General features: G+C 41.0%; 1 protein-coding gene across 6 annotated transcripts in view; it reads left to right on the top strand.

The window, feature by feature from the left end:
• LOC145343191 (protein sel-1 homolog 3-like) overlaps nucleotides 1-12366 on the top strand; it is a 77819-nt gene that overhangs the window by 24316 nt on the left and 41137 nt on the right. For all 6 annotated transcript variants that reach the window (XM_080189225.1, XM_080189216.1, XM_080189234.1 and 3 more), the window contains 4 exons: nucleotides 621-753; nucleotides 1575-1710; nucleotides 6015-6173; nucleotides 10460-10680. In XM_080189225.1, coding sequence (XP_080045351.1) covers nucleotides 621-753; nucleotides 1575-1710; nucleotides 6015-6173; nucleotides 10460-10680 — 649 coding nt within the window. The remainder of the gene's footprint in view (nucleotides 1-620; nucleotides 754-1574; nucleotides 1711-6014; nucleotides 6174-10459; nucleotides 10681-12366) is intronic.

The raw sequence follows: 12366 nt of genomic DNA on the forward strand, positions 1-12366 counted from the left end.
TAATTAACAATTCAGTTATCATTGTATCATGCAACCACTGGGATGAAGGGAAGCCAAGTAGATGGATATCGTTTTTTTTATTTTCTCTAGATTACCGCGAGGGGTCTTGTGGCACAATGGATAGCATCCTTAGCGTCTGAGCCGCAAGCGCTTGTTTCAAGTCCCACTCCAGGACTTAATGGCCAAAGAAGGTCCATTCATAACATGGCCAAGCAGGTTGATTATCCACTTGTAAATCCTTCCACATAGGGCAGGCGGTACGTGTGGGAGAGATTCCTAGTTGGTCAGCTGCAGCAGACAAAGAAAACCACTGCAGTACCTTGCCAAGTACAACCCATGACCCAATCACAAAGGTCTGTGGTTGCCAAATGCCTGAAGAGAGAGAGAGATTTCTGCGCTCCTGTGATAACTCAGGGAGATAACCATTAGGCGTAGATCATCTTTATTTCTTCATTTGAGATAAACATAAACAGTAATTTGGTGGAGATGTTGTATTCTGTGTAAGGGACATCTTTAGTGTGCATCCAACCAACACAGTATGGATTACAGGATAAGTTACATCCCTTTTTGTGTAGAACGATGCAAACATCATGTAGTCTCTAAATTGTGTTCATTTCCAGTTATCCTGAGGATGTGCATCACAATGATTCAGCTGGGTACTTCGTGCTTGGAGGCAGCAACCATGTGCGTGGTTTTGAGGGATTCATTGGTCCTGTGAAGTTATATCGACTCCTCGCCCTAAGGGGTCACGAGGTAACATTTGGACTCCAATTATGTGAATGGATGCACAAAAATGTTCATTGTTTGCTGTCTCCTCCAGGATGTTTGGACCTGTTTGTTTACTGTCGTTCACCTCAATTTTGAACATTTGGAGGTTTGAGAGGTGACTAAACTCACTATGTTACAAAACTGCTTCAAGAATATTGTGAAAGTGAAAAATACAATAGCAAAATATTGCAGATGTTGGAAATCTGAAAGAAATAAAACAAGAAATGCTGGAAATACGCTGACATCATTTTTGGAGAGAAAAAGAGAGCTAATGGTCTGAATTTTAATTCTTGAGGAGGTAGCTAGAGTCTGGTAAATTTCTGCTCAGCCCACATTCCTCAGAAGAAAGTGCCCACAGAGGAGGAATCTTCATTACCGCGGGAGGATGCGGACTTGAGTTGGACCAGCCAACCCAGGGAGAAACTCAGAGACTGCCACGGGAAATCTAGAGGAACAAATAGCCTGAGGACTGTACATTTATTCAGTAAATCGGGTCCATTATATTTGTACAGAAAGCACTTTGATAAGTTGAGAATGTGACGGCATTCATTGGGAGTCATTTTTTAAAAATCTGAAAAGTTTACAAAATATATCAATCCTGAAAATTTCTTCCAGTAAATGTTTCTTTTTTCTTTCCTCCCCCATTGCCTTCATTACTAATAATAATAATAATACCAAATGAACTTTTCAATAAATGTGCAGAATGGTGAGTGGGCAAGCGATCACTGCACCATCAAGAACCATTTATGTTGTGTTTAACACAAGTTCAAGCCTTATTTCACGTCATTTCTTTCTTATGTTTGCAGATTTCAAATCCTCTTGTAACGGATCATAAATTCCACAAACATGTTGAACAGTACAATAAAAAATGCAAATATGTCACAACACTTATCATGAAGTATTTTCAAACGCTTGGATTACACAAGAAGTTGCAACAAATGAGTAAGTAATGTTGATAGAACTTATCAGAGAATTAAAATGTACTACCTTATTTGTGTGTGCAAAAAGCAATATCAATTGTTATAGATAATCTGAATGTGGAAGAAATCATGGACTAATTAAAGGTTGTGATGAGAAGCTCATGATTTACTGATTTGCATATTATAAATTCTAATAAAACGCTAATCATCACAGGGAACTCAGGACATGGAAGATACGGGTATTGGTGGTGTAGTAGTTAGCTCTGTTGCCTCACAGTGCCAGGGACCCACATTCAATTCCCGGTATGGGGCACTGTCTAGGCGGAATCTGCACATTCTCCCTGTGTCTGCGTAGGTTTCCTCCAGGTGCTCCAGTTTCTTCCCACAGTGTGAAAGACGTGCTGGTAAGGTGCACTGACCATGCTAAACTTCCCTTCAGTGTACCCAAACAGCTGCTGGAGTATGGCAAATAGGGGATTTTCACAGTAACTTCATTGTAGTGTTACTGTAAGGCTCTTTGTGACAATAATAAATAAACTTAAACTAGAAGTGCAATGTTTATTGAATTTGTTTTGGAGGCTACAGTACTTAAGCATTGCCTATATTAGGAGAACTATACAAGCCAAAGGCAATTCAAGCTTTCTGGTCTGGATGAAGCTCAGTAAGAAGTCTCACAACATCAGATTAAAGTCCAATAGGTTTATTTGGTAGCACAAGCCACAAGTTTCAGAGCGCTGTCCCTTCGTCAGGTGAGTGGGAGTTCTGTTCACAAATAGGGCATATAAAGACACAAACTCAATTTATAAAATTATGGTTGGAATGTGAGTCTTTACAGGTAATCAAGTCTTAAAGGTACAGACAATGTGAGTGGAGAGAGCGTTAAGCACAGGTTAAAGAGGTGTGTATTGTCTCCAGCCAGGACAGTTAGTGAGATTTTGCAAGCCCAGGCAAATCATGGGGGGTTACAAATAGACTGACATGAACCCAAATCCCGGTTGAGACTGTCCTCATGTGTGCGGAACTTGGCTATCAGTCTCTGCCCAGCGACTCTGCGTTGTCATGTGTCGTGAAGGTAGCACTCTGAAAGCTTGTGGCTTGTGCTATTAAGTAAACCTGTTGGACTTTAACCTGGTGTTGTGGACTATGCTTACTCTAGTCCAGTGCCGGCATCTCCAGATCCTGGATGAAGCTAGCAGAGGATTTACAGTAATTCACACATATGGGTTTGCCTGGAGGTGCTGAAACTTTTGCATTTTTGGATCTTGAAGTAGGGAAAGGGTTAATGGATTTTGTACCTAGAATATGTCACAAACACAACCCTTCCTCATGGCTGATCTCCTTCAGCTTATACTGTTCCTGGCAGTAGTATAAGTTATTTGTTCATGTCTTACATGCTTTAACTCTCATTTTTATAAAGACAGATAGTTTAATGTAGCTGTTATTTGCAAATCTTACCTATTTATGTTAGTTGGACATCGTTACACAGATGGTAGTTTATGATACCGGCTTTTGACAGATGCTGATGGCAGATCATGATACCGGCTTTTAACAGGAAGAGTCCTGCTGGAACAGCCACAATTGCAAAGTAACTTCAAAGACAGAGATGCCGGTACTGCTGCAGACGGGTTTTGAATCATGACCGTGTGTCATGATTGCAGCTGCCAGCCGGACTGTAAATTGTGATTAAATCTGGGGCTGAATCACGACCAAGGAAGGAAGACCTAGAGTTCTGGCCGGAATGGGAAACCTGTGTCGTGATTGATACTAAGACCCATGATGTATAAATGCCCACTTGTGGTGGTGTTCTATGAGAAGTTTGATAGCCCATTGTAAGGAACCAGTTTCTCCCAAAATTCTGGAATAGACGCCAGAGTTTTGAAAAAAAAAAGCTACTGCATTTTGACTCACTAAAAATCTGAGGTATTATTTTACCTACAACAGATCTTCTCTGACTTTCTTACTGTAAGTACTTGAGCTTCTGTTTTAGATTGTGGTCTTGAGTGTATCATAGGTCTCTGGTTTTGAGAGTACCATCATTGATTCTGACCAGAGCTCATGACCAGGAAAGCTAATGCATCATCCAAAAGTAGATCAAATGCTGCAAGTGCTGTTAGGACCACAAATGAACAATCTTTGTTATTTTAGCCACAAGATTTAGTGTCTCCCAAGGGACTGTTTTCCATTGTGAAAAAGCAGCATTGCGTCACAACATCAGAACTGGGTTTAGATTTTTATCAAGTTAAATTATTAAGCAAAAAGATGAGCAAGTAAATTTATAACCGATCAGAAATTCTGTGTTAAGTTTCCTTTGTAATTCAGATACTTTCTTGGTTTGTTTGCATTCATTGCTTTTAACGTGTATAATCATAGGGATTGTCGGTCTTGCGTGGCATTCAAGTATTTATTAATGTATCGGGGGAGGCAGTGGCATTTTGGTATTGTCACTAGACTAATAATCAAGAGACCCAGGCAAGATCTGGAGACCAGTGTTCGAATCCTACCATGGTAGATGGTGAATCTTGAATTCAGTAAACATCTGGAATTAAAAGTCTAATGATGACTGCAAAGCCATTGTTGATTATCATAAAATAATGTTCTTTAGAGAAGAAAATGTGCCATCTTTATCTGGTTTGGCCTACATGTGACTCCAGACTCTCAGAAATGTGGTTGACTCTCAAATACCTCTGATATGGTGGGCAGTTAGGGATAGACATTAAATGCTGGCCGAGCCAGCGACCCTTAATCCCGTAAAAATAAATTCAAAAAAATAAACTTGACTTTATTTTCTGGAGCTCTGCTACTTAAAAAGCTGTAGGATGTGTCTCCATTATTCTGTGAATTGGCAGTGTAGATATCAGTGGCAGGCCTCTTTGGAAATCTTGCATGTTGGCATGGTACATAGGATGGAGACATGTCTGTGTCTTGTTTGAAGATAGTGCAGGGATCCATTTTGGATTATGTAAACATTGATTCTTGTAGTTCAAATCTAATTTATGGGTAGCAAAATGTTTGAGTTGGATGCAACATGTGGAATTTGTCACCATCCTGGAAGGTTACAATCTCGTCTTGGTGAAGGAACTGACTTATCTTGGTTGAAGTCTTTCTTGTAATAGATTTCCAATCTATTCATGCTGTGTGTTTATGGAAATTCTTCCCCCTGCAGCATAGAACAATGTATACTAAAGTATTCATATCAGTAAATATGAGGATTATTTAATACATAAACTCTTCACGTTCTAAAGATGTGGAATTTATGTTTGAATGAATCATAGGTGGTCCACTTTGGTAGGAATAATGGTAGGAAGGACTATTACTTACGTGGCGAAAAACTGCAGCAGGCGACGGTGCAGAGGGACCTCAGGGTCCTTGTGCATGAGTTGCAAAAACCCAGCCTGCAGGTGCAGCAGGTGGTCAGGAAGGTGAATGGGATGCTGGCCTTCATAGCAAGGGGGATTGAATATAAAAGTAGGGAGGTCTTGCTGCAGCTGTATAGGGCATTGGTGAGGCCGCAGCTGGAGTACTGTGTGCAGTTTTGGTCGCTGTACTTACGCAAGGATATTTTGGCCTTGGAGGGAGTGCAGAGGAGGTTTACTAGGCTGATACCGGAGTTGAGGGCATTGAGCTATGAGGAGAGGCTGAATAAACTAGGCTTGTACTCGTTAGAGTTTAGAAGAATGAGGGGAGATCTCATTGAGACATATAAGATGATGAATGGGATGATAGGATAGAGGTGGAGAGACTCTTCCCGCTCAAAGGACAGTAGGACTAGGGGGCATAGCCTCAAGATAAAGGGGGGGCGGTTTAGAACGGAGTTGAGGAGGAACTTCTTCACTCAAAGGGTGGTGAATCTCTGGAATTCTCTGCCCGTTGAGGTGGTGGAGGCTGCCTCGCTAAATATTTTTAAGGCGCGGGTTGATAAGCGAGGGGATTGAGGGTTATGGGGAGAGGGCGGGGATGTGGAACTGAGCCACGACAGATCAGCCATGATCTTATTGAATGGTGGGGCAGGCTCGAAGGGCTAGATGGCCTACTCCTGCTCCTATTTCTTATGTTCTTATGTTCTTATATATAACTCATATAGTCCCTTTCCATTCCCCTGCTGTCACTCCTGATATTGCTATTGTGATCCAGATTTCCTATTGTTTTCCCATGGGATGATTCTTATAAAGAAGGGATTAATTTACAAATCAAAAGATAGCTGTGCATAGCTAAGTGAAAGAGATCCACTTTACGTTTTTCCTCAGGGGACTTTTATATTGTAAATCACGGAAAATTCTTCACAACTCAGCAATGATTAAACATGATTATAATCTGATTTATTTACAGGTAGAAGCAATAATTATTATTTAGAGTTGGTTAATCAATATGGACCAATAGACTATGATGAAGAAAAATGTGCAGCACGTCCTTGGGGGAAGAGAACGGAGAAGAAATACAAGGCTTTATTTGACCTACTTCAGATGATGGCTTTGCAACCAATTTCAGGTAATTGTAAAGCATTTTGTTATGACTTGTGTAGGGACTGATAACTTTTACAGAGAGATTTGAATTCTTACCAACCAACTTAAAGGAATTGGATGACAAAATTAAAAGTTTTAAGATTGTAAAAAACTAAAATCAATACTAGTTGCCTACAAAACAATGAACTAAACTAAGAAACAATCCCTTATTAATGTTTAGTGGACTTGAAAGCCTCCACCTGATGTTTATATGTTACCATATACCCTCTACGAATTGCAGTCTTTACAGGAAGCTATTCAATGTTATTTCAGTGGCCGACAAACTCGTCCCTCCCTGTTTCACTGAGTCGTAATGTATAGTGATGGTGGAAATGCCAAACTGATCTCCAGCAGCTCACTAAGCCATGGCAGGACAAATCTTCCATCATCCTTCAAATTCCACCAATGCCATCTCTTTGACCAGAAGACATCTTGCATTCTGTCTGGTAGCTAACAGAGAAATCCTTCTCTTTGCTGACCACAGCAGCTGCTATCTCTGTCTCTACATCCGGGACGTGCTCTCTCTCTTCCCAATGCCCCTGAGACAGTAAACTTGCCCAAATTCCAGCTGCTTCTATCTTTGTGTTCAGGTGTGAAATTGACACTTGAGCTTCAACAGAACTTTACCATGATACAGGAGGACATGTAATCAGGTCACCTTGGCATATTGCCGTCAAAACTAGCAGGACATATGCTCCCTTTTTACTTGAAATTTAAAGGTTCATAATCATCTTATAAAATTTAACAGTTTACATAAAGATAAAAAATGTCCATTATTTTGATTCCCATTGTTGCTGTTCATTAACTTTTTTTGTTTATACAGTCAATACTTCCTCTTTTGTCACTTTCATCTATATTATGAACATATGAATCAGGAACATGAGTAGGCCACTTGGCCCCTCGAGCCTGTTCCATCATTTAATAACATCATTGCTAATCTGATTGTAACTTCAACCCCACATTCCTGCCTACCTCTGATAACCTTTCACCTCTTTGTTAATCAAGAATCTATCTAGCTTTTCCTTTAAAATAGTCAATGATTCTACTTCCACTGCCTTTTGAGGAAGAGAGTTCCAGAGACCCCCAACCTTCTGTAAGAAAAAGATTCTCCTCATCTCTGTTTTAAGTGAGTGACCTCATTTTTAAATAGTGACAAGGCAGGCTTATACCTCATCTCATTTCTGTCACTCTAGCTAACCATTATGGAATTAAACTTATGAATTAAGAAGATAAGCCTTTTAGCTTCTTTCTTCCCTATGGCTTCCTAGCAGTTTCTCACCTTGATGGCACAGATCTGGAACTCCCCATGTTGGGATTATGGCAGCAGGTCCACACCCTTCCATACAATGGATTATACTCTTTCTGAAAATACAGAGCTTAATTTCTCCTCGATAAAAATGAAGGGTGCTTGTTTTTCACTGGTCAGCATTTTCCACTCCCATTCTTCTCAGGTGGGTTTAGTGATGGGAGTGGAAAGTCTTGAGAGGCTAAAATAGCGTTTTAAGCCAGCCGGAGTTCACGTCACAATCGTCTCCATCCCCCACCAGTGACTTAATAAGAACACCTTGATAATAAATTTGAATGTCATTATCAAGCCTCTACACCAACCCCACCCCTGTTAGGAAATATGATTGACATGGTTTCCCATGGTGTGCACCTGGCGGGCAGAACCTGCCAGAGGAGCTCAGGTGAGTGCATCGGTCGGGGAGAGGGGGTGGTGGAGAATCATGACAGGCCACTGTCTGTAGCACTACAGCGACAGGGGATAGTGTCAAGTGGGGTGCAGTTCCATCTTTTGTGCACTCGGGTGGCCTTTAAAAATGGCACCCAAGCTTGTAAAAACAAATTTGCTGATCCTGCCCTGCCAGTGTGCTGTAATGGAAGCCCACCCCTTTAAACTTTTTGCACCATTTTCCCGACAATATGGTGGAGAAAGCCGCCATTGGTGCTAATGCCTTCAATGCCACTTTACTTTCCCACAGCCAAAAATGGTAAAATTCCAGCCACTACATTTAACGTGCGAATTAAAGTATATGATACAAAGCTATGTAATTCTATTTCCTGACTTGCAACTTATTAAGACGGTCTACCATTTTCCAGCTTTTTCTAATGAGGAATGTTAAGTCTACTTACCTCATAATCTATATTCATTGACAAAGTGACATCAATAAGAGGATGCATGTAAGATAATCTAATCACTAAATTACATAAATCCTTGGCATTCTTTCGTCAATATCACCTTCAAAATTAAAATCAAAAACAATAATTTAAATATTACTCAGCAAGTAACCAAATTACAGAAATGTAACTACATTTAGGTTAACTACAGGAAAGACATTTCTTCTTAGTGTTTTAACGTGTTTGAAAACCCCACGCCGCATTTATATGCTACAATATCCTGATTTATATCAGGAAAGATTTCAAATAGTCCTAGGAAGCTGTGCATTTTCTACGTTGCCCCTGAAATTCCTGTACAAATATGGAAAGCTCACTCAATTATTGTTTTATTGAGTTATTGACCCTATTTTGCCATTTTGATTCTAAATGCTGGACAGATTTGAAACTGAGAGTATTAGACCTGTTCTCAGGTGCCCTCATACACACTCTGCCTGCAAAAGTATCAGTGAGTCCGAATCACGTTGCACAAGTCTATGGGTGGGGCTTAACACGCCTGAAACCCTACAGCTCCAATCAGTGCCTCCAATTGCATATGCACAGGAAAAAAATGATAGAGTGCTGCTCCCCTGCCACATCCCTTCTGGGTTGGGTATGCCTCCCGTGGGCCCCACAGACATTGCATCACCCCCACATCATTACTGACCCCGTTATCCTCCCACCACCCAGACTGATCATGGGCCCCTCTCCCCCTTCCCCCGTCCACCAATATCAGGCAGAGTGGTAGCAGAACCCTCCTTCCCCCTCCTCCCCTACTGACCTCGGGCAGAGTGGCAGCGGACCCCCTCCTCCTCACTGATCTCAGACAGAGTGGCAGCAGACCCACCATTCTCCATCTCCCTTGATCTCGAGCAGACAGCCATCACGTGCTCGGCACTTACCTCCTCATTATCTGGAGTGCACAAATTGGACTTATACAGAGCATGTTTTGCACAGATTCTGGATTGGTGAATGTGGTGGTAAAGGGGAAAGAGCCAGTAAAGTTGGGCTTGCAGCTCATTAAGTCAATTTAACTTCATGCAAATGTATTTGAATGGCTGTTGCGCCTGTTTTGGGCATGGTCCCGATCGCAGCCATTTTCAGGCCTTGATAAAGGGGGAACCGGTGTGGAAGTGGGCGCAGATCGCGCTACTCGGGGTACAGGTTCATAGTCACAGGTGGACAGAGGGGTGAAGAAGGTATTCAGCATGTTTGGTTTCATTGGTGAGAGCATTGAATACAGGAGTTGGGACATCTTGTTGAAATTGTACAAGATGTTGATAAGGCCATACTGTGTACAGTTCTGGTCACCCTATTATAGAAAGATGTTATTACTCTAGAAAGAGTGCAGAAAATATTTACTAGGATGCTACGGGGACTTGATGGCCTGAGTTATTAGAATAGACTGGAACTTTTTTCTTTGGAGTGTAGAAGGCTGAGGGGTGATCTCATAGAGGCCCATAAAATAATGAGGGGCATAGATCAGGTAGTCAATATTTTTTCCCAAAGGTAGAAAAGCCTGAAACTAGAGGGCATAGGTTAAGGTGAGAGGGGAAAGATACAAAAGGGTCCAGAGGGGCACTTCTTTCACAGAGGGTGGTAAGTGTCTGGAACAAGCTGCCAGAGGTAGTAGTAGAGAGGTAGGTACAATTTTGTCTTTTAAAAAGCATTTAGATGGTTGCATGGGTAAAATGGGTATAGAGAGATATGGGCCAAACATGGGCAATTGGGAGTAGCTTAGGGCTTTAAAAAAAAGGGCCAAAGAGGCTGTTTCCATGCTGTAAACTCTATAACTTTACTCACCTCATGCCTGACCTTACCAAGTTTTCATGCCCGAAAATGGACGCAATGCGATAGTAAAATCAGGCCCCGTGTCTCTTTTAAAATCATTGCGAAAATAATTTCAGATGATCATGTTAAGTATTTTACTTTTGTATCCCACTGTCCATTGACCTACAAAATAATCTGTCAAAAAATATTGAACTTGTTCAGGAGTTTACAGGGGAAACGGAACAGAGGCAAGTGTCATTTAGCAACTAATTTGTAAAAATGTCCATTTTCTTTTTTTATGTAGCTTTCAGCTTTTTTACAAATCTTTTGTTGTGATTTTGTGCTTAGAATTCACTCGTTCACCAAATCTACAATCTATACTTGTTAAAGTTGGTGAGAAACTTTTCCAGAAGGCAGTGGAGATACTTGTTCGTCCAAACAGTAGCCATCAGATGGATCACTTGACCATTTCATTAATGGAAGCTAGCTGCTGTGGCTACTACAAAGCAGCCTACTTCCTGGCTGTTATTTTTGAGACTGGTCTAGGTGTGGAAGTACAACCCTTACAGGTAATGCAATCAAAGGGATTAAACATCTCTTTCAACTTTGTTGCCTTGTGTTTCATTTTTAAAATGTTGCTGTTGCTTTTTCCATATTTTACATTTTATATTGTATTTTATATCTTACAGTTGAGCAGTTTGAACAGTTCTGCTGTGAATTGGTTTTGAAACTATTCAACAGCAGGACCTAAATCCTATCTTTAAATGTTTTTTTTAATGTGGCAGACAGATTAGATTTATCCTGAATTGCTGTAACATCAAGGTGGCTGCGAACTGTTTCCCAAGATCTCTGTTCCAGTAAAATCAAATAGGAATTGCTGGACAAGAAAAAACCCAAGGTTCATTCAATTTGCCTCCTACCATCCTGGTAGTCATAATGTCACAGTGCTGGAATTGTTGACTAATTATCGCAATAAATCTCTATTAAAATGGACTCAGATATGTGGTGATGAGGATCCTGATGTTTAAAAGTCACCTGTTTCTTCCAGGCACGGTACTTTAACCACGTGTCACAAATTGCTTATATATTTCAATCTATCAAATTTGGCACATTGTTTTTGGAAGTTGGAAGTGTTGACCGCTGATATTGTGGGTTTTGGTGGGGGAGAGATTTGGGTAAGTACGTCACAGGTCAGCAGATCATATTGGAGGTGTCAGCTCATTGTGGAGGATTCAATGGGAGAGATGAGCTTGCTGAGCCTTGATTATAGACTTCTGCTGCTTCAATCCCACCAGCAGAGCAATAAAGACACGCACCTCATGGCTCCTTTGCTTTTCACCTCTTTTTACCTGCTGGGATTCCTGAGGCCAGGAAATACCAGCCTGTATAAGTTAAAAATGAAAATAGTCCTTTTCAAAATGGAGGCATGCAGCTTCTTTAAAGGATTTCAAAGACAAACTCACTCCTGAGATTGGGTTTGTTGTCAGCCCTCGATTGAAGGCTTGTTTGAGATTTAAAACTGTATTTTGCTACATACCCATGCTTGGATGTTTAAAATTGCAGCCAGCACTAATGTTTCAATGGGCTGGATTTTCAGCCTCAAGGCAGATTACTGAAAATTGGGAAATTTCCCAGCTCAACCTGTTCAGCTCAAGAGAAAATATCTGCAAAGGACGGCATTTTCATTGTGGGAGCAAGAATGCAGGCTGAAGTAGGGCCTGCTGACGCAGGGAAGAATTTGGAGGCAGTCACAGGGCCTACTGAGTGCAGAGGCAGGCTGTTTAAAAGGCCCACCTCTGTGTTGTGGGACTTTGTCCCAGTTATAATGAAGATAGTAAGGCCCTCCATCCCTCACCCTCACATCAGCTCCACTTTCACTCTCCCCTCCATCCTCAACTTGCTCCCTATGTCACATTGATATCATCTTTTACTGCCAACCAACCCCCATGCCCATTCACCTACTGTAAACTGTATAGAACAAATAAATCCTACATTGAGAATAATATGTAGAATCAAAGCTCTCAAAAAGACATTCATTGATAATTTCCCACTTTCTGAAAAAATCTTTTCAACTACAGGCCAATAAAAGTATTAATCATTTAGACCATTTGAAGTATCAATAGCTGAAACTGCAAGCACTTGAAACCTCTTTCTCTTTTGTAATAATGCAACTAACAGAACAGATCGGAGATCCAGAGCTGTATTCCCTGGGGCTCAAGTGTGTCATTGGACTAATGAATGCCTCTTTATGCATT

This window comes from Carcharhinus amblyrhynchos, chromosome 1 (assembly GCF_965287045.1).
Source record: "Carcharhinus amblyrhynchos chromosome 1, sCarAmb.v2.hapA, whole genome shotgun sequence".
Classification (NCBI taxonomy): Eukaryota; Metazoa; Chordata; class Chondrichthyes; order Carcharhiniformes; family Carcharhinidae; genus Carcharhinus; species Carcharhinus amblyrhynchos.